At 53.6% G+C, this 24,038-nt stretch overlaps 12 protein-coding genes across 12 annotated transcripts; 6 read left to right on the top strand and 6 right to left on the bottom strand.

Annotated features, from left to right (window-relative positions):
- Positions 1-194: 194 nt before the first annotated feature.
- SNOG_12403 (hypothetical protein) lies at positions 195-956 on the top strand (the record flags this gene model as incomplete). Its single annotated transcript, XM_001802574.1, has 1 exon — positions 195-956. The coding sequence occupies one exon, from the start codon at positions 195-197 to the stop codon at positions 954-956; it is 762 nt and encodes a 253-aa protein (XP_001802626.1).
- Positions 957-1,251: 295 nt separating this feature from the next.
- Positions 1,252-4,395, bottom strand: SNOG_12402 (hypothetical protein; the record flags this gene model as incomplete). The annotated part of the gene is made up of 8 exons (XM_001802573.1): positions 1,252-1,368; positions 1,404-2,533; positions 2,583-2,769; positions 2,818-3,384; positions 3,431-3,562; positions 3,610-3,735; positions 3,783-4,102; positions 4,134-4,395. The coding sequence occupies 8 exons, from the start codon at positions 4,393-4,395 to the stop codon at positions 1,252-1,254; spliced, it is 2,841 nt and encodes a 946-aa protein (XP_001802625.1).
- A 388-nt stretch (positions 4,396-4,783) lies between these two features.
- Positions 4,784-5,018, top strand: SNOG_12401 (hypothetical protein; the record flags this gene model as incomplete). The annotated part of the gene is made up of 2 exons (XM_001802572.1): positions 4,784-4,819; positions 4,941-5,018. The coding sequence occupies 2 exons, from the start codon at positions 4,784-4,786 to the stop codon at positions 5,016-5,018; spliced, it is 114 nt and encodes a 37-aa protein (XP_001802624.1).
- A 127-nt stretch (positions 5,019-5,145) lies between these two features.
- Positions 5,146-7,164, bottom strand: SNOG_12400 (hypothetical protein; the record flags this gene model as incomplete). The annotated part of the gene is made up of 1 exon (XM_001802571.1): positions 5,146-7,164. One exon carries the CDS (start codon positions 7,162-7,164, stop codon positions 5,146-5,148), a length of 2,019 nt encoding a protein of 672 aa, XP_001802623.1.
- Positions 7,165-8,178: 1,014 nt separating this feature from the next.
- Positions 8,179-10,116, top strand: SNOG_12399 (hypothetical protein; the record flags this gene model as incomplete). The annotated part of the gene is made up of 1 exon (XM_001802570.1): positions 8,179-10,116. One exon carries the CDS (start codon positions 8,179-8,181, stop codon positions 10,114-10,116), a length of 1,938 nt encoding a protein of 645 aa, XP_001802622.1.
- SNOG_12398 (hypothetical protein) lies at positions 10,117-10,555 on the bottom strand (the record flags this gene model as incomplete). Its single annotated transcript, XM_001802569.1, has 2 exons — positions 10,117-10,204; positions 10,365-10,555. The coding sequence occupies 2 exons, from the start codon at positions 10,553-10,555 to the stop codon at positions 10,117-10,119; spliced, it is 279 nt and encodes a 92-aa protein (XP_001802621.1).
- Positions 10,556-10,673: 118 nt separating this feature from the next.
- Positions 10,674-11,117, top strand: SNOG_12397 (hypothetical protein; the record flags this gene model as incomplete). The annotated part of the gene is made up of 2 exons (XM_001802568.1): positions 10,674-10,739; positions 10,860-11,117. 2 exons carry the CDS (start codon positions 10,674-10,676, stop codon positions 11,115-11,117), a joined length of 324 nt encoding a protein of 107 aa, XP_001802620.1.
- A 473-nt stretch (positions 11,118-11,590) lies between these two features.
- On the top strand, positions 11,591-12,886 carry SNOG_12396 (hypothetical protein; the record flags this gene model as incomplete). The annotated part of the gene is made up of 1 exon (XM_001802567.1): positions 11,591-12,886. The coding sequence occupies one exon, from the start codon at positions 11,591-11,593 to the stop codon at positions 12,884-12,886; it is 1,296 nt and encodes a 431-aa protein (XP_001802619.1).
- A 401-nt stretch (positions 12,887-13,287) lies between these two features.
- Positions 13,288-14,130, bottom strand: SNOG_12395 (hypothetical protein; the record flags this gene model as incomplete). Its single annotated transcript, XM_001802566.1, has 1 exon — positions 13,288-14,130. The coding sequence occupies one exon, from the start codon at positions 14,128-14,130 to the stop codon at positions 13,288-13,290; it is 843 nt and encodes a 280-aa protein (XP_001802618.1).
- A 2,043-nt stretch (positions 14,131-16,173) lies between these two features.
- On the top strand, positions 16,174-17,409 carry SNOG_12394 (hypothetical protein; the record flags this gene model as incomplete). Its single annotated transcript, XM_001802565.1, has 2 exons — positions 16,174-16,422; positions 16,477-17,409. The coding sequence occupies 2 exons, from the start codon at positions 16,174-16,176 to the stop codon at positions 17,407-17,409; spliced, it is 1,182 nt and encodes a 393-aa protein (XP_001802617.1).
- Positions 17,410-18,524: 1,115 nt separating this feature from the next.
- Positions 18,525-20,190, bottom strand: SNOG_12393 (hypothetical protein; the record flags this gene model as incomplete). The annotated part of the gene is made up of 2 exons (XM_001802564.1): positions 18,525-19,925; positions 19,981-20,190. 2 exons carry the CDS (start codon positions 20,188-20,190, stop codon positions 18,525-18,527), a joined length of 1,611 nt encoding a protein of 536 aa, XP_001802616.1.
- Positions 20,191-21,188: 998 nt separating this feature from the next.
- Positions 21,189-23,345, bottom strand: SNOG_12392 (hypothetical protein; the record flags this gene model as incomplete). Its single annotated transcript, XM_001802563.1, has 2 exons — positions 21,189-22,182; positions 22,207-23,345. The coding sequence occupies 2 exons, from the start codon at positions 23,343-23,345 to the stop codon at positions 21,189-21,191; spliced, it is 2,133 nt and encodes a 710-aa protein (XP_001802615.1).
- Between the last annotated feature and the right edge of the window lie 693 nt (positions 23,346-24,038).

The raw sequence follows: 24,038 nt of genomic DNA, 5'->3' as shown, positions 1-24,038 counted from the left end.
ATGCTTCACCATCACTACCATCGAATTCCACTGTCGTTACTCAACAATTTGCAGCACGATTCACACGTGCGCACCTCAGCTTGACTTCCACAGAACGCATCACGCGTGCCCAATACCTTCATTTTTCAACAATCCGCTGTACTCAACACCCGTGCTAATCCCACCCCGTCCTTTCCACTCAACCACCTACCAAAATGGACACCCCAACCCTCGACTTCCTCATCAACAACCCACCCACCCCCACCTCACCCACATCTTCCAACCCCTCTTCCCTCAGCACAATCCTCCAAAACTGGCCCTCCACCCCCTCCCTCCTCCCACCACACATCCCACACGACCTCACCCCCGCGCTCCTCTGCGCGCTCGCCACGCTCTCGGAATACACGCAGGGCCAACCCGAGCGCGCGTGGAGTCTGGTGAATACATACTATGTGTGTCGAATCCGGGAGGCTCGGGGGCGGAAGGGGAAAGGGGTGGAGGTAGAAGTAAGAGATGTAGAGAAAGCAGTGGAGAGTGCGCGGCGGATGAGTGTAGGGAAGGGGATTGAGACTGCGGGGAGGAAGTATTCTATCAGAGATGAAGGTGTGCAAGGGGAGGGGAATGGGAAGCGGAAATGGAGTGTCCGCCACGACGTGGATGAGAAGAAACGGCAGAGATGTGAGGAGGTGGGTGGAGATGTGGCTATCTTGCCGCCTCTGTCTGCGCGCTTCGACGACGAGCCGCGCTTCGGGCGGAGACAGGCACTCCCGCGGAAGAAGAGTTCGCCATTGCTCATTGAGATTCCGCGCGTGGATGTGGGTGCGGCGCAGGCCGCGACGCACGAGGCGAATCTGGCGCGCATGGAACTGGAGGCTGCGGAGGAAGGGTTGAATGCCGCGCGGGCGAGATATGCGGATGCGCAGAGAAGTTATGGGGAGGCGAAGCGGATGGCGAAAAGGGCGAGATTGGGAATATAAGTCAGGTTTACTTCGATACGACATTAGTCGTTTAGTCTCATTGCTATTTGTGTATCTATCAACGCCACTTCACCGCCTCGGCAACTCCTTGAACACCTCTTTGAAGATCTTTTTGCTATTGAACAAATTCACTAGCCGCAAACGTTCATTGTCCAGATGCGCAGAGTCACTCGCCTGCCCACACGGTAGATGAGCAGCAGGCGCACCAAACTCCTTCTCCAGAAACCGAATACTGGGAATCGAGCCGCCTTCACGGATGTACAGTGGTTTCGTGCGCGCATCCGTGGAGGTGGAATTACTCGATGATGACGGCCGCGAGTCGGAGGATTGCGCGAGGGTGCTTGATGTTGCTGGTGTGCATTTGGCTGATGTGGGTGTTGTAGGTGAATCTAGTGCTTTCAGGGCATGCACGCTTTCTCGTCGTTGGCCTAGATTCGGGCCCCAGACATTCATGATTGCGCGTTCGAGAGTCTGGAAGATTTCGTTGTTGAAGTCGCCGAGCCATGGCTCAGCCTGGTGGTCGATAGTGACTTTGAGCTTATTCTTCGAGTCGAGCTCTTCGAATTCGGATTCGAGGTATGTGATGAGGGATTGTGCTACGTCTGATGCCTCTTGGTTTGGCACAAGACGGATCGAAAGTGCAGCTTTGGCGAGTCGTGGGATGATGGTGGAATTCTCGGGGCCAGAGGTTTGAAAGCGATGGATCGTCAGCGATGCTTCGCGCCATCGGCGCATAAGCGACTGCGCAAGCTCTTCTGGGTCGCCGAGATCTGGATTGCTTCGAAGTAGAGTTTTTGTAATCTCAGTGTATAGCTCTTTCTCGTCGTCTGTCAAGGGTAGGATGGGGTCATAGAAGCCAGGGATTTGGACTTTGCCATGTCGACCAGTCAATTTCGACAGCAGCATGACCAGATCTTTCAGCGGCTCATCAAGCAGGGCACTACCATCCACACCACTGTGTAAATCTGGATGCTTACTTTCGACCTGCACTGTGGTGTGGATGACGCCCCGCAAGCCGTAGGTCAGACAGGGTACGTGGTCGTCGAGCCAGTAGCTGTTGGCCAGCAAAATCCAGTCGACATCACCAATCAGATCTTTCCTCGCTTGTACGGCCTTTTCGAATCCGCGAGAGCCGCTCTCTTCCTCGCCCTCGATCAGAAAGATGATGTCCGAGTCCAAGCTTTGCTCATTGGCTAATTCATGCGCGGCGTAGATAGCAGCCATGATCGGTCCCTTGTTGTCAGACACGCCACGACCATACAAGTAGCCCCCCTCTCCAGTCAGCGAAAACGGGTCATGCTTCCACTTCCGATGCTCGTTCTCAGCTGGTATGACATCGTAGTGACCATAGAACAGAATCTTCTTTCTCGATGCCGCCGTCGCGGGGTTACCTCTGAACTTGGCGAAGACGATTGGGTTGTATGGCTCGGCGGTATTGATCATCTCCGTGACAGCGCCAAAGTTCTGGAAGACTGATCGCAGATATGATGCGCCTCTCCGACAATCGGCGCGATATCTTGGCATCGATGATACAGTCTGGAAGGAGACGAATTGGTTCAACGACTCCAACATCAGATCTGGAGGCAAGATTAGTTAAGCTACCGAGGTTCTTTTCCGTGCACCAACCGTTGTTGCTCCTCTTGGCGAGTGAGTTGGGCTCGCTGCAATCCCTGACTTCCCATATGACGATGGTGTTGTCATTGCCACCGGTAACCAGCGTTGGCTTGTCTTTGTACTTGATGAAAGCTGAAGCGAGAATCAGGCCATCATGCGCTTTGAAAGACGCGATGGTCTCGTAGTGTTCGTTGAATTTCTGCAAAATGTTAGTGTCATTTCAGGGTAGTTTGATATTGCAAGTTACCTGTACGCGCCCCGACTTGCCTCCAGCGTACAACACGCCAGCACCTAGCGTCAGGGTATGAACGTCGCCTGTGTTCGCCTTGAGGCTTCTGACAAGCTGTTTGGTCTCAAGGTCCCAGACGTTGACTTCGCCGTCGAAACGTCCACTGTAGAGGAAGGTGCCTTCTCGTGCGAGCGATAGTATAGACTCGCCCTCTTCTCTGCCATCTTCGAGTGCACATATCGGTGAAATAGCACCGCCTTTGGAGGGATCTATTCTCCACAAGAGTATGCGACCATCTCCGCCCCCTGACACTAGCACTTCTTCTTCGGGTGCTTCAGGTAGTATGCCCCTGCCAAGAAGCATGCAATGGACGTATCCAAAGTGTGCAAACTGGTGAATATCCTGGCTGTCAATCTGTAGCTCCTGTCCTCCTACCGCATCCTTGGGCCTATTTTCTGCACCACTGGGCTTTGGTGTCTGCACGCCGCCGGGGCCGAGCGAGTCGAAGAAGCGATTCTTGCGTTCTGACGGGTGTGAAGCGAGGGAAGGAGTCGGTCGAGCGTCCTTTTCCTTGAGATCGTACCACTGCAACAGTTAGCACTGAATTCCACATTTTTTATGACTACCATACTTGTATGCTTGTGTTCTGTGCACCGAGGTATACAGTGCGGTGGTAGGACGAGTATGCGACGCAAAAAATGTCTCCGATATCGTAGGGCGACCAAAGAGCGTAGAGGTGTCGGAAGGTGGATGTGCACCAGACCTGCGAAGTCAGTAAATATGCCTTGCCTCCTCAAAAAGACTCCTCACGTTGATGATTGGGTCTGTCGCACTTGAGAATAGCAGCTTCTGGTCTTGCGACAGACAGAATCCCAGCACGCTGCCTTTATGCGCCTGGATGACTCTCCGGCGATCGTACGTGTCGAGACTGTAGACCTGATTCGATTAGTCTAAGAATACATGGTAGCTTCAGTACCACATACGAGTATTTCTCCTCCCTGTGTGCCCGCCCATATGTACTGCGACGACACAACCAGCGCAAGTATGCTCTTGTCGTGCTTCATGCGATGCGCCAACATGGGCGTCTTCTCACCGCCGGCCGCAAACTTTCCCACGCCATTGCCATTCGCAACCTCAAGATGCGGCGGAGGAGCTGTCATTAGCGCAGTCAGCCCGGCTTCATCAAATATCGACGTCGCAGTCGCATGTCGCGTGGTGTTGTCGACAATTGGTGCGGTGCGATGACGGCACGCTCCAGGGTCCACCGCCCGGCCGGCCCAAAGATTTGGACCGCGGGGCTTCTCTGCGGCCCACAACCCTCCACGTCAACGTACCTTTCAGACCAATCCTCCCCTGCAGCGTCTGGGACGCGATGGATCCGGAAAACTGACACATGGCTCGTTCAGCTGCACTGCAGCCCGAGATGAGATGAAAAGGGAAGAACGAGAGAGCCACGGGATCATTCCCGTCGTCACTCCATGCGGTCAGTGAGTCGCGACGGTGTGAGCGCGGCGCGTCTTCGAGGAGTGTGATGTCGGAGCAAGACTCAGGTTCGCTCGACGAATCTTCATCAGGTATGCTTGGACAGTGCGACATTGTCTCACCGCTGCGGTAATATCATATGGCGAGCGATGCCTGGCCGATGGCGCAATTCGCAGCAGCGTCCTGCAGCTTTATGAGCCCTTTCTGCTTTGCGCCCCTTGAATGATTGCTTTCTCTCGGGTCGTCACAGGGCAACAATCGCTGTGAGCTCGGCGGTCAGTTCCGGGCGTCTGACTCTCGTATGCCATGTCGCTGATGTGATAGAGGTACACTGGCATACTCTTTGCTTTTGTATTGGTCGCCGACTCTCAACCACTTCCCCATAGGTAACGTTCAACACGTGTTCGCTTGTCAGCTAGACATGTCAACGAGTGGTCTATTGTAGTTCCCAGATGACGGGGAATGAGGAGGTGTTCCGTGCCAATCGAGTGCTTTCCCTAGCATGTCCGTGCCTGGCATTGAGCCTCGCATAAGTTGTGTATGTGGAATGTAGATCACGAACAGCCAAGCTATGTGGGTGGAGCTTGGGAACCATGCGGCAGTCACGTTCAATGTATCGATAAGCAGAGCGTAAACCAGTCGTGAAAAACAAATGACAGGCGCGGGTACTCAAGGTGAGAGCAGAAAAAGCGAAAGGAGGCAAGAGGAAGAAGGAACGATGCGCATATGAGAACTAAGAAAGCTTGGTATATCTACGAAAGGGAAGTTACGTCCCAGGTATAAACACCACCTGTTCCATCCGCCAACTCCTCCCCATCAACAATTAGAATACAAAGAAGAAGAAGACTCTCAACCCCCCCTCTCTTACGCCTCCCCACCAACAACACTCCTCTCATCCTCCTCCCCAATAACACTCCTCGAATACACACTCCCCCCAAACTTACTTCCATGATGTCCAAGCGTCATCCTCCCCTTCCTCCTCTCCTCACTCAACCTCTCCACCTCCCTACACTTCGCCTCCCACCTGCCCACATACTCATCCCGCTGACGATCCGCCTCAACCCTCATCTCCACCGCCCTATCCTTCTGGCTCCTCGCCTCCCTTAGACTCTCCTCCAGCCTTTCGCACTCCACCTCCCACTCGCCGCCACTCTCGTGGAATTCCGAGAGTTGCGTGTGCACCGACTCGTAGCGCGTTTCGCACTCGCGCAGCTTTTCGCAGGTGCTGGCGTGCGAGGACGTCAGGGATTCGAGGGAGATGTTGAGCGCGACTTTTGCGCTGGCGGAGAGGGCGAGGTCGGATTTGAGCGTATCTCTGTGGCGCGTGGTTTCGCGAAGGTCGGCGGTGAGGCGCTCGATGCGCTCTGTATGTGTGTGTATAATCTCGAGTTTCTCCTTGATACTGCTTTCAAAGCGGCGGATCGATTCGTTCAGCACGATGATTTCGCGTCGCGCGTCGTCATGCTCTTTGCACTTGGCGTGGAAGTGCTCCTGGCACTCGTCGCGCTCTATGGTGAGTTTGCGGACTTCCTCGGTCTTTTTGGTGAGGGTTTCGGACATCTCGGTGTGGGTTAGGGTGAGGGATGTGAAGGAGGCGCGGAGAGTGGTGAGTTCGCGGTCACAGTCTTCCCACTTGCGCTTCCATTTACGGCAGGCGTGTTCGTGCTCTTCGCACTGGTGGTGGGCGTCTTTGAGCTGCGTCTTGAGGGATTTGATTTCCTTTGTGGATTCTTCGCGCTCGTGCTTCATCTTGGAGACTTTCTCAATGAGCTCGTGGACTTCGTGCGTCTTCTTCTCGTAGGATTCGGTGATTTCTTTGAGCTCACGCTGGTATTCGTGCTCGTGGTGCTTGTGCTTGCGGATCTCTTCTTCGAGCTCTTCCTTATCGCAGAGCCAGTCGTGCCTTTCCTTGCTCAAGGTGGCGTTGATGGCCTGGATGCTGAGCAGCTCCTTGTGAGTAGACTCAAATTTGGTCGTGATCTCCGTCGTCTTGGTCTCGAGCTCAGAGTACTTGTTCTTCCAGCTGCGGACTTCACCGTGATGCTTCTCACAGTCGTCTTCAGCACGACGGCAGCGCTCTTTGCAAGCAGAGAGCTGCAGTTGAGTCTCCTGTAGGGTTGTCTTGGTCTCCTCGTGTCTCTCCTCGAGGTACTTGTAGACATCCTTGCACTCTGCAATTTCTCCGTGAGCCTTCTCGAGCTCACACTCCTTGTCAAAAAGCTGGTTCTTGTATCCGGCTGATGCCTCAAGGGCAATCTTCAGGTCAAGCTCAAGCTTGAGGACAATCTTCTGTCGTTCCTCGTGGTCAAGGCTGTGGCTATGCTTCTCCTTCTCATGGCGTTCAATGATCTCGGTGAACTCTTCGATGCGTTCGTACATAGACTCCATCTCATGGCAGTGGGACTCGCGCTCCGAAATGATCTTCCTCCACACTTCTTTCAAAGATGTGCTTCGAAGGGTGATACCAGACATGAGTTCCATGAGCGCAAAGAACTCGCTTTCGGCTTCGATAGTGAGCTCCTTCGAGACCTCGTGGTGATGCGATCTTGAGTGGCCATGGCTGCTACGGAAACCTGAGCGGCGGCTGACACGACGGCGGGAGGTGAATGAGCTGCGAACAGACCCGGTAGGGCTGGGAGAGCGCAGTCTGCCATCGTCTACAGGCATGCGACAGACGATGTTTGGATCGCGCGTAATGGTACGATGGGGCTGCATCATTGTCTGATTCAGCTGTGGTGGTGGACTCTGAATACTTAGGCGGTCGAAGTCGTGAGGAGAATCATGAGGAGGGCTGTCAGGCTCAACCTCATTGACACTGACTTGCAGAGCTTCGAGCTTGCTCTTTGACAAGGCTTCGGGAACGCCCATAGCTTGTGTAGACATTGTGGAAAGAAACGAATGTCAAGAAGGCCGAAGATTTCTCGATGATATGAGAAGAGGCCCAAGAGGAGGTGTTGTGCGAGTTTTGCAGACAGGGCTGAAGAACTTTATACTGTCTGTCGCAGCATATTCATCCCTTCTCCGTACAGATTCGTCTAGATTGCTCTTCAATGGTTCTCAGCAACGCCACGCACAGCTGAATTCTCAGCCCTGGGTGCAATGAGAACCTGTTCGCGTGTCTCCAGCATTAAATTCGATAGGTCTGGACCAGAAACGGACCGTAATGTCGCTTCCAGTACAATGCCACGGCAAAGCCGATAAAGAAAGTCTATAGTGTATCAAGTGCCGGCTTGCGCAAGCCATCTAGACTATCAGCACGCTTTGAAGCGAGATTTAATCCTCTTTCGTCCGTCGTAGGTGCGGCTGAACCCTAGTACATCCATTCTGGGTACAGCTGAAGCGCTAAGCACACGCATCTCTCTCTACGCGATGCACGGAAACGGCGACACAGCCAGCCTCAAACAGCCCCTAGCTTACCATGTGCGCGTGCTCCGTGTGCGGGGTGATCATCTAGGAGGATGCCGTCGCGGGAACGGGAACTACCCCAGTCAATGTGGCGCCACGCTAGCTGGCTGGACCCTCATCGTTCGCATTTGCTGCTTCGCGAGGCTTGACGAAAGAGCGCTGAAAGTGTTTGGGGTGTGTACCGTAGCTCTTCATTGGGAAGGATCAAGCTGTCTGGCCAACGCCGCAAACAGCTGAGGTCCTCGCTTGCATCCTGAGAGACCGAGATGTATCGCTAGACCATGGCACTTTCCATGCGTCTCGAATGTGCTGAGGAAGGTGGAGGAACTATTCGGATAATGGGAGCGACCTTGAAGTGTTTTACCAGGCCGCATGTAAAGATGATGTGAGGATATAAAAGCAGAGCTTTGTACCCGTTGAAAAAGATATCAGCAAGCTCAACGAGCACACTCCTCCTCCCCCTCCTGCAATATTTCTTCAGTAGAGCTCATCATGTCTTTTTATACCTACTACGGAAAGCTCAAGGATGAGCTTTTCGTGGCTGTTCTTCCCAACGGCACCGTCGAGCTTGAGGACCAGGTCCACCTCTACTTCCAGAAGCGACTCATTACCTACCGTGTCCAGGATGTCGATGTCACCGACGATGGCGAGGACCGCTTCGCCCTCCAAGACGGCTACTACAACTTCGAAGCCGTCACTTCAAAGGCGTACAAAGAGATCAAGCTGACTCGAACATGCCGCAGTGGTGGTGAAGTTGCTACCGTTGCGCTGACCCGCCACTACGACCAAGTCCAGACGGCCAGCCCCACTTCGCGTCCCAAGATCTGGACGGGTACCATCGACTTCCACGAGTGGGCGAAGAATGAATCGTTTGCTATCATTGCGCCTCAGGGTCTAGGCAATTCAAAGCCTGTCGTTGCCATCTGGCAGTGGTCCAAGGACAACAAAGATGTTGCTAAAACGCTCTCATATGGTGTCAGCAAGCAGGTGTCTGAAGCCGAAACCCCAGCCAAGTTCTCATTCACGCAGAACGAATACTATACCTTGGACTGCCAGGTCGTTACTGCCACCAAAGGTCTCACAGTTACCGTCAGGGGTCCCAGCAACGCTGCTAAGGCGCAAAAAGAGCTAGAACTAGCCCCGTATACCGAAGGTGCAGAGCACCGTTTCACACCGCCACGATCACGCCAGGAGAAGATATCCCTGGAGTGCAGTCTGCCAAACGCTAAGCCGGCACTACCAAGGATCAATGCTGCTCTGCCGTTCCCTGCCGACCTCGTGGAGACCCTGAGCTACTCTGCTGCATACGTTGATCAGGCCGGCTACTTGGCCAAATATGCTGTCAAGCAATTTGAGAAACTTGATCGTTCATACCATCTCCTTGAGAAGAAGGCCGAGGCTCGTGTTACCAAGGTGGCGAAGCTTGAGGGCGATGTTGCTGGCCTTACAACAGACAACCATGGTTTGACTGAGCGCAACAAGGACCTGGAAGCCAAGATGGACAAGGAACGCAAGGAAGTGGCGAAAGCCAAAGCAGATCTCCAAGAGGACCTTCGCAAAGTCCAGGCAGCTCTCAAAGCGTCGCAAGACAGGGAGAAGGAGCTCGAGCAGGAGAAGGCTCAACTCGAGGAATACATTGACAAGGACAAGTTGGCAGACATTGAGCGCGAACGAAAGCATCGCAAGCACGAGGAAGCGCACCGTAGGCACGAGGAACAGCACCGCAAACACGAGGCAGAAGACCACAAGGCCATTGATCTTGCTCACGCATCACTAAGGAAGGCCGAGGAACTTGCGAGAAAGTTGAAGGAGGATTCGGACTGCAAGGATGAGACAATTCGGGCCTTGGAGATGGCATTGACAGCCCTAAGACAGAAAGTGAAGACACTGGAGGCGGACGTTTCACGGTTGAACGGAGCCTTGACATCGGAGAAGAAGGAAAAGGCCGAGATTCAGCGCCAGCTTGAGGATTGGAAGCACAAGCTGTCCATCGCCGAGGAGGGTCTGAAGCATCTCAGGTCCGAACTCAAGAAGGCACAGGACGATCTTGCAGAGGAGAAGAAGTGCTCCGCGTACCTGATCAAACAGCATGAGGATGACATTAGCGAGCACAAGAAGAAGGTTAGTGGCCTTGAGGCTCAGATCGACGAGTTGAAGACCGAGGCCAGCAAACAGGAAAAGAAGTACGAGTTACTCCGAGCGGCCAAGAAGGAGTTGAAGGAAGCACTGGACAAGGCGGAGAACGTCCGCGAAGCAGCGGAGGATGAGCTCGCGGACTACAAGAAGAAGCAAAAGCTAGTGCCAGACAGCCAGCTTCAGACTGACTTCAAGAACCTGCAAGCTCGTTACGAGGAATTGCGCAAGCACGAGAGCGAACGGCACCACAAGTCGGGTGTCACTGCAGCCGTTGTAGAGATCACCAGCTCGTGACTATTCACGGGCCGCGCGATGCGCCTTCTTTTCACAGGTGCGGCGGTAGGATGGCTTTTCCGGCCGTTGAGATGGGTCGCGGGTCGAACTTGATAGTAGTAGATAATGTACTGTAGTGATATCCAATGGTCGTCTCTTTTCTTTTGCCGGCCGTGCCCCACCTGCCTTGCGCGGAAGCTTGTCGCGCTGCGTGCGCTTCTGCGGCCTTCTGGAGGGTCTTGATCGTCATGCTGCGTCCGCAGACACACCGAGCTGCGGGATGGCCCGCCAGTGAGGTTTGTCGTCGCCCCAAGCGATGCCGGATTGCCGTTTTCGTGGGCGAGGTTGCCAATTCCGTGTTGAGGGTGATGATTTCGGGTTGTTGTCTGATTGAGCCAGAATATTCCCTCAGCCTGCGGCACGTGGGATGTCTTGGCGTGTCGTCAGGCAGGAGCGACATCTGGACCCACGCAGAGTGAGAAGAACCGCCGGCCCACCGTCACCACCATCCGTCTCAGCCAGCGTTGAGCGCGTGAACCGCCAGCAGTCCTCATCCATCTCGGAACGAATTTGACATCATGGACACGTCGTCGAGGAGGCCCAGACCGTCTCCAATGACGAGCGCACCGCCACAAGTGTGGCTGGTACGCACATGCAAGCTGAAGCACGGCGCGCGGGCCACCAATGCGTGTTTTCCGAGAATTGGGCAGCAGCAGCAAGATTGTTGCACGCGAATCTCCAGATCTGCTGCGCTATGGCATCAGTGTGCGCGAGAATTGAGGCTGCAGCGGGCAGTCGACCACTCCCAGCGACGACACGTTCGCTTTGGCTGCACGAGCAATACGTTAAAGCAAGTGAGCATGTATGCGGCGAGACGCCGCCCGCATATGCGGCCACATTCGCCTAGCGCTGGCCCAGGGGCTGCCTGTGAGCTGGCGATGCGCCGGCCAACACTCTTCGCTGGTTCCGCTTTCCCCGTGTTGCAAGCGAATGCCAGCGCGAATTGTCGCAAGTCACGATAGACGGGCAGCGGGCAGACCAGTGACTGGTGCAGGGTGCCTAGGTGCCGACCACTCGCCTGGCACCCCGCGCGCCCAATTCCATCATGCTGCCTCCCTGCCATTCCAGTGTAAAGCCGCCTCACTCTATAGTGCCGCCAGCGCCCTCTTGCTCCTCAGCTCTTCAAGTACCTTCGAGTTACCCCCAAAGACCCTGTCTGAGCACTGCGATCCAGCTGGTGATCAAGTGGACCTTGTGGAGCGCGGATTCAAGACCGTTTCCGAAAGCATTGATCATTCCTGACCGCCTCACACACCAGCACGTCAAGTACCACACCGCACCCAGCTATACGGTCGCACGACATCCCTCCCGTCCGCACTGCGCTGCACCTGCAGGAACTCTCTTCAGATCGGCGCAATGGGAGTAGGCGAGACCATCACCGTTATTAACAAGTCGGGCAAGGTTGTGAGCAGTGTAAGTACCCGATAAGGACCTGATGCGCCACGATAAGCACCGTGCTAACAGCCCCCAGAGCAAGCACATTGTCAGCGTCTTCAAGGAGGCCAAGGCCGCCTACCGCGAGCGCAAGGCAGAGATCAAGGCCGAGAAGGAGGCTGCCTACCAGCTGAAGAAGCTGAACGAGGGCGTCAAGGCCGTGCGCATCGACGACGATGTCCAGTCGCGTGCATCGTCGCATCGCTCCAAGAAGACGACAGCCACGCGCTCCAAGAGCCACAAACCCTCCAGCCGCGTGAGGCCCGGCATAGAGCGGGGCTATACCGACAGCTTCTATGCCAACGACAGCCCGCGCACGAGCAAGCACCGCTTCGAGGATGACCTCGCAGGAAACGCACAGGATGCGCACAGGATGGAGATTGTTCGGAGAAACTCGGACCAGGCCGTCCAGAAGTCGAGCAGACCAGAGCCGCGTCGCAAGTCAGAGGGCTACATAGACATGGACCTCGCATATGGCGACATCCCGCCTCCACTTCCCGCGAAGAAGTACGACGACGGCGAGTTGAAGGAGAAGGCATCCAAGATCACCATGTTGCTGGACGAGGCCAACTGCCTGCAGTACTCCGTCACCCAGACCATCGAGAACCTGCAGAAGAACCCAGAGGCACTGGCCGCCGTCTCACTGACACTTGCTGAGATCAGCGCCATCGTTGGCAAGATGGGACCCGGAGTTCTTCTGACCCTCAAGGGCAGCTTCCCCGCCGTCGCTGCCCTCCTCCTCAGCCCACAGTTTATGATTGCTGGAGGTGTTGCTGTTGGTGTGACCATCGTTGCCCTTGGTGGCTACAAAATCATCAAGAAGATCCAGGCCGACAGCGCCGAGAAGGTAGCAGCACCCGTGGAAATCCCGATGGCGCCCATGCGTGCCAGGGTTGACTCGGGCGCCGACCTGGACCAACTGGACGAACTCGAGCCCGCCGAGCTCAGCCGCGTCGAGCTGTGGCGTCGTGGCATCGCAGACGTCGAGGCTCAGAGTGTCGGTACCTCTATTGACGGAGAGTTTGTCACCCCCGGCGCATCAAGACAGCTCATCGCCGCTGGTGTCCTGGACGAAGACGACCTCAAGTCTCGCCGCAGCGCCAGAAGCCGAGTGAGCCGCGCCGACAGCGAACGCCGTCCCAAGTCGACCCACAAGGCCAAGTCTGAGAAGAGTGTCAAGACAACCAAGACTTCTGATACCCGAAGAAGCAAGACCGTCAAAGAGACCAGCACCAAGAAGAAGGAGAAGGAACCCTCTGGTCTGAAGATGCTGTTCCGCGCGCACACTCACGCATAGTCAGGGGCAGTGTGACGTATATTTCCCACACAGCGTTCGGCGTTCCGCCCGCGTCATCACTTCTTTGCATTTAGCGCTGCTTTTACTATTTCCGCATATACCATTTAGACGTCAACGTCGCAAGTCATTCTGCTTTCACCGGAGTCGTGGGTCGAGGTCAGGTCAGGCCTTGGGTGTATCATCGCTTTATTCTTCACGCATAATATGTTTTTATACCAAAATACAACGCTTACTTTGGGACACGGGAGTTTACATTCGCATTCTGATAGTGAAGGCTAAAGAGGCTCAATACTCTTCAGTCCATTCGATTGGATGCAATGATGAGTTGTCTAACTTCTCGATTCTTCTTTCTATCTACCCCCACAGTCCTCGAACCACATCAACCACCATCCATCATCCCCCTACTCAAACCTCATCCTCTTCGACTCCTGCTCCTGCTGCTCCTCATCCTCCGCCTCATCCTCCATCTCCCACAACTCTCGTTTCGTCACAGTCCGGTCGAAACCGAAGTTCTGGCCCTCAAGCTGATTCCTGAGGTTGCGCATCTTGCGCGCGCGAATGATCTTGCGTCGCTCCTCTGAAAGCACCAGGCGCTGGCGCACCGGGGAGTGCGGCACAGCGTGCGTTGGCTGCAAGCGCGACGCGAAAAGGGGGCCAGGAGGCTGCCAGAGGCCTGAAGTCAGGCGGGTCGGCTGCTCAGACGGCAATGTCGGCGCCTGGATGAGCTCTGGCGAGGGCGAACTGCCGAAGAGGGAGTCGTAAGAAGGGTCAGGCGTACCCGCCCGCGACACCTGTTGCGACGACGGATACGGCGTCGCGACACGCGGAACCATCTCAGTGCTCTCCAAACGCAGCGGGACAGGCTCACCAGCCGCGACGCTGACACGAGTCTGCGGCTTCGCCTTCTCTTTGCGGCCGCCCATCTGTCTGATGACCGACTCGACGTCCTCCACTCTCAGCGCCTTCAAATCCAGCGCCTCCTGCGGGTCGTTGGCATACACGCAGCGCGCCTCACATGGACTCTGCAGCATCTGCAGCGCCGTGGTGCGCTTCGTATCGTCACCATCTTCCATGCTGGTGATCTCGGTGAGGTCAGCGAGGGCGGCGAGCAGGCCGATGTCCCAGTCTCTGGGGTTTTCGGTGGGCTGGATCTCGTCGTCTAGCAGGCGCGAGGGACACTCGAGCCAATTGGCGATGATGGTGTCGATGAGCGTGTCGCAGTGGTTGGTAGTGAATCGAGGCATTATTCTCTAAGCTGTGTTTTCGAGCTGTGCGCGAAGATACGATAGTGTGGCTTGATGGGAGCGGAAAGCTTTGTTGTGTGGTGGGTAATAAAGGACTTTGAGGGGAGTGCTTGTTTGAAAGAGTATTTGGGCTGAGCGGAAGAGATTTTGATGGAACAAAGACTGCGGAGAGTGACTGCAGATATTTGAGGGTGGCCTCTGGCGTGAGGATGTGTTTGTAGGTGGTATCACGTGGGGGCTTTGAGTGCGAAAGAGGTATTCACCGCGACTTACGGCGGGGGCACGACGGCGGGTGAAAGTGAGAGCTCGGCGAAAGTGTGTGACGACCTATTGTTCTATGCGGCTATTATTCAGGACAGAAAGGCTGAGTTTCTTTACATGTCGGCGCATTACACTGATGACACAGCAGAAAGTTTGACTCTACACAGATCCATCTCTTTTCCCACAACCAGCTCATCTCCCACCGCGAACATTACTACTCGATCATGTAGTGGCCAACTTGGGTACATTTGACCTCGGCGCATCTGCATAGCGGCAAATTCAGACAGAACGTCTTCAAGAGGGTGTCTATACAGTTGTCGAGACGAAGTGGATGTGGTTTGAGCTAAGAGAAAGAAAATGATCGGGAGTCTGCAAACCACATCCTTGTCCTCGTCTTCAGCGTGCTACCATCTTGATAATTTTTAGCAAAGACCAGCGGATTACAATATCGTATAGACAACGTCATTGGGCATGCATGAGAATGCTTCTTCTTCGCACGTACGTATATGATCAAATCGATACTCGTACAAATACAAGCCCTATCATAGAACAGGCCCTTGTGACTCAACATGAGTGATCGCGTGAAAGATTGTTCCTCCTTACCGTCGTACCGTCATCATTCACTTTGCGGACTTGGCTTGCACGCGCTGTGGATACTCTTTGCTCTACTAACCCCATTCAGTCAACTTAACAAGCGATCAACTTCCGAACTGTTCACTTTGCTCTTTGTTCTGGACCTCATCCACCACTTAACGCCTTCCAACAAAGGATCGCACCTTCAACTACATGTACCAAAAAAAATGACTCACATTCGTATCAAAACCTGGCCTGTCACCTAATATACGCTGAGTAGCTTTTGGGAAATGTATAATTAATGACCGAGAACTTTGGCACACACCTCAGCGCCCTTTTCATCGAAATGGCCGTGCCTAATGGCCACCCAGAAGACTGGCCCCTGCCGCTTCTCATTTCCTTACAGCGGGGCACATAAATACATCTTACGGGAAAAGCAGCAAGGGAGGAGGAATAGGCGAGGCGTGGTATGCCGGCCTCACTCGCGGTACATGCTGGATATTTGTGGTTGAATCATGCAGGTAGGGTTTCGTTTCGCTTCCAAAGCATGTCAGGAGTATTAAATTTGCGATACCAGTATTTTAGCAATGTAAAATAACTAGAAGATAATCGAAGACTACTTCTTATTGCCCTACGATCTTTGAAGGATGCATGTTAAGGATGCCGAGGTATGCGGTGCCATGTCGGCGTGAGGAAGCTGACATGGATCATCGATAAGCGAGTCGTCTTTTCCAACCTCACCTGTCTCCATCCAGACATCGAGACCTGACAACACCTTCTCCAGAAAGGTATTCTTATACTATCATGGGTGTCGTTCTTTCTTTCTTACAGGACGCAATCGCATCACTCAGCTCCGCTATTGCGCTCCTTGGTGCCTTATCGAACGAATTCAATCAGGCACTACATCGTGCATCCTTACCTCCAGGTCTTCCAGTTCCGAGATTTACTCGCCCGTATTGGATCGAGAATCCGCCTTTTCCGGATCTTGTCAACGCACAGTCATCAGCGTTACCTAAGATTGTTGATGTAGCCATTATTGGTTCCGGAATCGCCGGCGCAGCAACCGCACGTTCAATACTCCACGAGCGCCGTCGGCGTGGCGTCGATACAGCTGAGAATGTAGTCGTTCTAGAAGCTCGCGAATTATGCAGTGGTGCGACGGCGCGCAATGGCGGGCACATCAAAGCCTCGCCTTATGAGGCATTTCACATGTTCAGTCAGCAATATTCCAAGGAACGCGCGGTGGCGTTGACCAGGTTTCAAATGCGCCATTTGAAGTGTCTCGTTGATCTTTGTAAGAGTGAGGGCATTGAAGGTGCGGAGGCGAGGGAGGTGGAGACTGTAGATATTTTCCTGGATGATGTAGCGTGGAAGAAAGCTTTGAAGGACGTAGACGAGATGAGGAAGTGGATGCCTGGTATTGAGATCAAGACATGGGAAGGGAACGAAGCTCAAGAGGTCAGTTGTTACTTGAATATGTGTAAAAGGCCATTGCTCTACTGACCATAGTAGAAATTCGGCGTCAACGAAGGCGTTGTGGGAGCATTCTCATATACAGCCGGCGCTATCTGGGCATATCGCTTCACTGTGTCAATATGGGAGCGTCTCCTCAACGAATTTCCCAAGACTCTGGCCATTGAGACGAACACACCCGTCGAGTCAATCAGTGTTCCAAATGATGCACCCTCCAACTTTCCATACGCTGTCCAAACTGCTCGAGGCACTGTATTCGCCCGCCACGTCGTCCACGCAACCAATGGCTTTGCAAGTCAACTCGTCCCTGGTCTTCGCAAGAAAATCGTTGGCGCACGCGCTCATATGTCTGCCCAAGCTCCAGGCCTTTCATTCCCAAGGTGTAATGGCATGCGCTCATGGTCCGTGATCTACAATGGTGGGTTCGACTACATATCTCAACGTCCATCAACGCCCGAAGAAGCTCAGGGTGATGTAATGCTCGGTGGAGGCTTCATGCGCTCATCGAAACAAGGCGTGGACCAACTTGGGATATATGATGATGGCGCCGCTCTTGATCCGCTCACTGTCTCGCACATTGCCGGCATCTTCCCAGCAGTATTCCATCCCAAATGGGGCGCAGGTGCAGAATTGAAGAACGCGTGGTCTGGAATTCTGGGCATGACAGGAGACTTAGTGCCATTTGTGGGAAGGTTGGATGGAAGGTTGACACAGCGAGATGTAAAGAGCAAGGATGGTGCAGGCAGACGTGGGGAGTGGATTGCAGCAGGGTGGTGCGGGGAGGGTATGATTTGGGCATGGCTTTGCGGGACGGGGCTTGGGATCATGATTGCAGGTAGTGAAAATGATGATGTGGAGGAAACGTCTGGTCGACCTGGTGGTCGGCTTGCAGATTGGTTCCCGGATGAATTGAGAGTTTCGGTCAAGAGGCTGCGGAGCGCTGATGTGGCCAATCTAGCGAACCGGATTTAGAAAAGCCTGATGAAAGAATGAAATCGAACTGCACAGGGTTTCAGTGCATATCAAGTCAGGCACCACTTCGCAACAACTTGTGAGTTCGAGTGCAAAAAATCACTAAACGCTATGGCCACATCGTGACTGTTCAAGGTCGCAGTATAGTGTTAATCTCTCTATCGTTACTTCATGCTTTTCTCTTTGTTTCCGCGGCCCTTCTTTTGTCTACCTCAACTGTGCGGTAAGGCCACTACTACGCTTACAACTCTTTGTTCTCTACCACACACACTCAACCACTAAACAAAGCTAGCTCAAGTGCACTATGTTCACCCACAACGACATGGAAATGTCACTAAAGGCCAACCAACACACTATTGCCGACCGCCCTTCCCTCATCGAAACCTGTATTAGGAATTGGTACTTAACCCTAGAGAGGGTGCTAGACCATAAAATCACATCCACAAATAGCAGCTTCGATTGGGATCCCGAGCTTCTCGGTGCCCTCGCCGAGCTATCTGAGATCGCATCTATGGCGAGCGATCTAGGCGGACACAAATGCGATAAACGTTGGGAAGCTACTAACTGGTATCTGCAAGGCGCGCTCTACGTACTATTTCGGCATTGGCGACGATAATGAAGCCGCACGGCAACGTATACTGAGAGTCGAGGACGTGGAGTCTGTAATCCGGGAGATGGGCGGATCGATCAAGAAGACGGGAGGGGATCTAAAGCCTCTGGCTCGAGCTGCGAGTATGAGCGTTCTCCGGACTTATACGATTCGAGACGCGCGTACTGATCTTGAAGGCGCAGACGGGATAAAAAAGGCAAGTCGGAAGGAAGGAAGGAAGGAAGGAAGGAAGGAAGGAAGGAAGGAAGGAAGGAAGGAAGGAAGGAAGGAAGGAAGGAAGGAAGGAAGGAAGGAAGGAAGGAAGGAAGGAAGGAAGGAAGGAAGGAAGGAAGGAAGGAAGGAAGGAAGGAAGGAAGGAAGGAAGGAAGGAGGTAGATGTGGCCGGATAGTTGCAAGATGACTTGGCACTCGCAAGTTGAAGTACCATGGGACATGATGGAGTAATAGAAGTCATTATTTCATTTCATCGCAGAGACTATACTGACGTGAAGTCGTTCGCCCCACATCATTGCTTCTCCACCTCCTTCAACCTAACCCTCAACCCGCCCTTCGGCTTCGCCGTAATGCCCCCCTGAATCTTCAACTCCCATTCCCCATCCTCAAACTCAATCTCAAACTTCCCCACCAGCGCCGCCACCAGACAAGCAAACTCCGCTTTGGCAAATTCCTTGCCTATGCAGCTTCTTGGCCCGTGTAGGAAAGTCGTTACTGCAAAGTTGCTCTCCGCGCCGCCGGTGTTTGCCCGACCCGCACCGAGCCAGCGCTCGGGACTGAATTCCTTGGCGTCGGAGCCCCAGAGGCGCTCCGAAGTGTTGACGGCCCAGGGGCAGATTACGATGGTCGTAGCGGCGGGGATGAAGTGGCCTTGGATGGTGGTATCGTGGGCTGTTTCGCGGAGAGTGAGAGGGACTGGGGGGAAGATGCGCATTGTTTCGTTCAAAACTGCATTGAGATAGGGCAAGCGGTCTATTTCGGTGGAGTTGATTTCGCCGTTGAGATCCAGCTGGCTGCGGATCTCTTCGCGGAGTTTCGTTTGCGTGTCGGGGTGTTTACAGAGGAGGTAGACGGCCCAAGATAGGGCTGATGCGGTGGTCTCGTGGCCTGCGGCGAGGAAGGTCATAAGCTGGTTGACGAGGTCTTCGTCAGTGAAGCCGCCGGATTCCATAGCTACGGAGAGAATGTCGATTTGTTTCGCCTCGCCTTTCTCGATTTTGGCACGTTTGTCGGCGATGAGGTCGCGGGCCACGCTCTTGATAGTGTTGACAGCTTTGCCAATCTCGTCGTTATGCTTCAATGGTAATGCGATGGCCAGCCAGTATGGTATTATGCCGAGGATGACTTGAACAATTTGCGCACCACGATTGCCTGCAAAGATCGACTTGTATGTCAGATACAATTCGTTCTCTGGCTTGGCCAGCGAGTCAAAGTCCTGGCCCATGCCAGCTAGGCCGATGATGTCGAGTGTTGCACGCGAAGCCCACTCGCGGATCTCAATCACGTCCGAAGCTTCCGTGCTGTCCTTGATTGACGCAGCCATTCGGCTCGTCATTTCCAGCGACTTGTTCCAAAAGATCGGGTAGAGGTCCTTGACATGTCGGAATGCAAACGCAGGCATGAGTGCTTTTCTCTGGCGTTTGTGCTCATCACCCTCGGCCAGCAAAATCCCGACTCCAAGCAGTCGTGCGAGTCCTCTGCGGAGCCTGTCCGGCTTCACGAATTCGTAGTTCCTTTGCACCAGTACTTCTGCCAGGGCTTTTGGATTCGTCACTAGAACACGTGGCTCGTTGAAAAGCCATCGATAATACAACACGCCATCATTTGGCACATTGTCAATCCAATCTCTTTGGGGCTCTCCGGTTGGATCCTTGAATATTCTCCTGAAATGCCCGAGCAAAATGTGTCCGTTCTGTAAATGTCGATTAGTGGTTGATCGTGTCATGCACGTCGGATGTCAAACGTACCGGCGGCTGCGGTAAATGACGCAACGGGCTCAAGAACAACGGATACACAACGATCTGCCATCCCCATTGCGCAAACACCTGGATCACGAAAAGTGATGCGATGTTCCAGCAATAGCTTCGTGGGAAGAAGGCGACATTCGGCGCGTACCGAGAGGCGAAGAATGTGAGGGCGCAGGAAGACAGGAACAGGGCGCGCTTCGGAATCGCCATCGTGACTGCAATAGTCCACAACAACGACAACAAGAGAAAGACAAGAGATGGAAATCTAGAAGCGAAGAGGACGTGCAGCCTCTTAACATAGTGGACGCCACCACCCGCCCATACACGCGTAGTTTCAAGCTTTTGATGCGTAAACGACTTGCCGCAGCTGCTCATTGGCCCGTGCGTCGGTCGGTGCAGCGGCGAGATTGGTCGTTCCGCATTCCCTTCGCCTTACTTCGCTCACAACACGACGCAAGTACGCTGCCGATCGATGGTTGCCTTGTGGGTTGGATCTGACACTTCCGTCCGTCTCTATCGAGAAGCTCGAGAAATTACCCAGGCGAGGGTAAGCAGCGGACTGAATTTTCAGCACCCGTACATCCAGGAGCACAAGGTCGGGACCTCAATCCTGGCCTGCGGGTATCGACGATAAGACCGACGGATGACACGATCTACCTGTGCGAGTACGCTTCTTGGAAGGTTGTGTGTGGTGTTATGAATTTCACACGGTTGCGCCACGTAGTCGGTGCTTGTTGTTGCCGTGTCTTGCATCAACATCTGAGGGACGCACGTAGTGTGTGTATAGCTGAGGCTGATACCACGGCATGAAATTGCTTCCATTTTGATTTAGCAGTCGGATTGTGAGTTCGATTTTACGCATTGTTAAGGATGCATCGCATTCATGATATCATTACATACGTACTCGAACAATTGACGTCTACCTGCCACACCTAATCAATGTTGAGAACAGTTTACGCCTGGCTAGAGGGTCAGCGTCTACCAAACTTAAAAATCCCTCCGCTTTCAGTAGAGGGATGCGATGTTACCCCGCCGTTCGCGTCGAAGTCGAAAGATCCACCGTGTCCGTCCGTGACCGCCCGCGCTCCGATTGGACGACTCGTACGCCCACGAGGCCGAAGTTAAAATGAAGTGGCCGAGGCATTAAAGCAAATTCGAGCTAAGAAATACATTATCATGTAGCGTAGCATGATGTTTGCAATGCTGCATCATCTGCGTTTTCCGACTGTCTCATCGCTATCGTCACTTCGACCTGTCGCCTTCGCCGAGTTCTCTTCCGCGGGTGTGATGTCGATCAGTGGTGTGCTGGTATCCTTATCACCTTTGACGGATGGTGCCTTTGAAGGCGCTTTGGAGTTGGCATTCGACAAATGGCCCGCTGTCTGCTTTGTCCAAAGCTCAGAGTACTTGCCACCAACACCCAACAGCTCCTGGTGTGATCCGCGCTCAATGATCTCGCCCTTCTCGACGACGAGAATTTGATCGGCATCTACAATGGTACTGAGACGATGCGCGATCACGAATGTGGTTCGGCCTTTGCTGAGCTTGCGGAACGCGGTTTGAATCTGTTCTTCAGTTGCGGAGTCAATGGCAGACGTAGCTTCATCAAGCATGACGATCTTCGGGTTCTTGAGCAGCACTCGCGCAATTGCAATTCGCTGTAATTGGCCACCTGATAGCCGGACTCCACGCTCTCCAACCTTGGATTCGTATTTGTCTGGGAAGCCTGTGATATCGTCGTGAATGGCTGCAGCACGACACGCATCCTCGATTTCAGCATCTGTGGCCTCGAGGCGTGCGTAACGGATGTTCTGACGAATGGTTTGGTTGAAAAGCACAGGATCTTGAGGCACAAGACCAAGTGCTTCACGCACACTGGACTGTGTCACCGAGCGCAAGTCTTGGCCATCGATCATGATGGAACCTCCGGTGACATCGTAGAAGCGGAAGAGAAGCTTCAGCATAGTAGACTTGCCACCTCCCGTCTCACCAACGAACGCGATCGTCTGGCCGCCTTCGGCTTGCAGGCTGACGTTCCGGATTATTGGTTTACGGGGGTCGTATGCAAACTCAACTTCTTTGAACTCGACTTTACCTTCCTTGACTACGAGCTCCTTGGCGCCTTCCTGATCTGACACTGTGGGCTTCGTGTTGAGCAGCTGTAGAAGTCGTTCCGCGTCGATAAGCGAGCTTGAGATATGTCTATAGCTGTAAGACAGAACATACAAAGGCGAGGTGAGCGTGTTCCAGTACATCAAAAGCGTAACGAGGTTTCCAACCTTCTTGCGTCCAGAGACGATCTGAGTCATGCCGAAGATGCAGCATCCCGCAAAGCCGAAAGTGGTGACGAGATCTTGAACCGCATGACCTCCCATAGAGCGGAAGTAATAGGCGTATTGCGCGTTGATCGAGTTTATGATGTTGGCAGCATAGCGGCTGTGTTCGAAAGCGAGACGATTGAAGTATGCGACTGTCTGCCAGTTGTGCACTGTTTCGTTGACCGTGGAGCTTTCAGTTCGTTGCTTCTCGACATAATCTCGTCGCTTGGGCTGAGAAAGTCCAGTAAAATACCATCCAATGGCGATGTATGCTGCTCCCATGAAAAGAATAATGAAAGCCATATACGCGTCAAACAGTGATGTAACATAGTACATTGCAACGACGAGGTCAAGAAAGATGGGACCAACATCAAACAAGACCATCTCGATGAGTGAATTGAGCGAAGACGCCTGTTCAACTGCCTTCAAGACTTCGCCAGAGTCCTTAGACGTGTGGAAGTCCATGGACAATCCGAGCACATGCTCATAGGCGAGAAGCGTGATCCTTCGATATGCCGAGTTAGTGATGACCATGCTGGCGATGCCGTCAAAAATGCCCAACCCAGCGTAGCTGTTGATATAGGAATACAAGACCCACAGTCCAATGTCTTTCCAGGGCATGGTCGGATTAGGCTCCGAGAGTCTGTTCGTGATGATACCGAGTTGTCGAGGTGTTAGGAGATTCAGGAACCGCTCTTGCAGCATGTGGATCAAACGTACGAACAAGGCACCCATGACCATCCAGTCGTCTTTAGGGAATAAATAAGGCACGAAGACTGCGAACGCTTTTAGGTATCCAAGCCAGCCTCCCTCCTCCTCAAGGCGCTTCGCCTGCCGCTCTTTGATGTCCTTGTCGTCGTCGGTATGACCCCCTTCATCGTCTGAATCATCTGGATCCCCTGGCCCCACAGGGGGAATGGCACCATATCCAGCCGGCGCTGTTTCCGTTGCAGCGCTGTTGGGCTTGTTGGCAAGAAGTGGCCGTTGCTCTTCGTCTGTGCTCCGTTCCACGTGCTTCGAGAGGAGAATGGCAAACCCGTCGATCATTAGGATCAGAGACACCGCAGCCCGAATACAACCAAGTACAAATGCAACATCGTGTTCCCTGCCATCCAGTGGGATGGCAAACCCGCTGATAAGACATGTTGTCGTCTCAAAAGCGAAATGCCAGACAAAAGCGCCGAAGTAGGGATACCACCGCATCGACTTGCTCGACCATAGTTGGTACAACAAAGGACCCCATGTCAGTATCGAGCCAAGACAACGTATTGCGGCTGGCTTCGGCGGTTCGTATTCCCAATCTGCTATTGACCGACTGAAGTAGTAGAGGACCTCGGTAATGTAGGCGATAAGTGTGATTGCAACAAGTAAAACTATCCCTCGTCGCCGCTTGTGGGATATGGGCTTTGGCTTATGTAGAACACAGAGACCGAATGCGCATGCTCCAAGAAAGTAGAAGGCCACTGTCGGTGCATGCATATAGTCGAGCAGTGTCATGGCCGAAGACAGAGGGGCAGGCGGATCTGAGCTATCCATGTTTGCGATGTCAATGTTGTTGAAGTGGATGATGATTGGTGTGATGTTTGTTGATGATGGTGATGCTAGTCGCGGTGTGGCAGTCGTTGATGTGTGGGACCTTTAGCGCGAAGACAGGTAGAAATAGTACTACGATTGACGCGTGTTATGTGAGTGCACAGAGGCCGGCAGGACAGGGTGAAGGGATGACGACCCAGGAAACAC

The sequence above is a fragment of the Parastagonospora nodorum genome, assembly GCF_000146915.1.
Source record: "Parastagonospora nodorum SN15 chromosome Unknown scaffold_22, whole genome shotgun sequence".
NCBI classification, from domain to species: domain Eukaryota; kingdom Fungi; phylum Ascomycota; class Dothideomycetes; order Pleosporales; family Phaeosphaeriaceae; genus Parastagonospora; species Parastagonospora nodorum.
The sequence above is the reverse complement of the archived record's forward strand: the minus strand, read 5'-3'. Positions and strand labels throughout refer to the sequence as shown.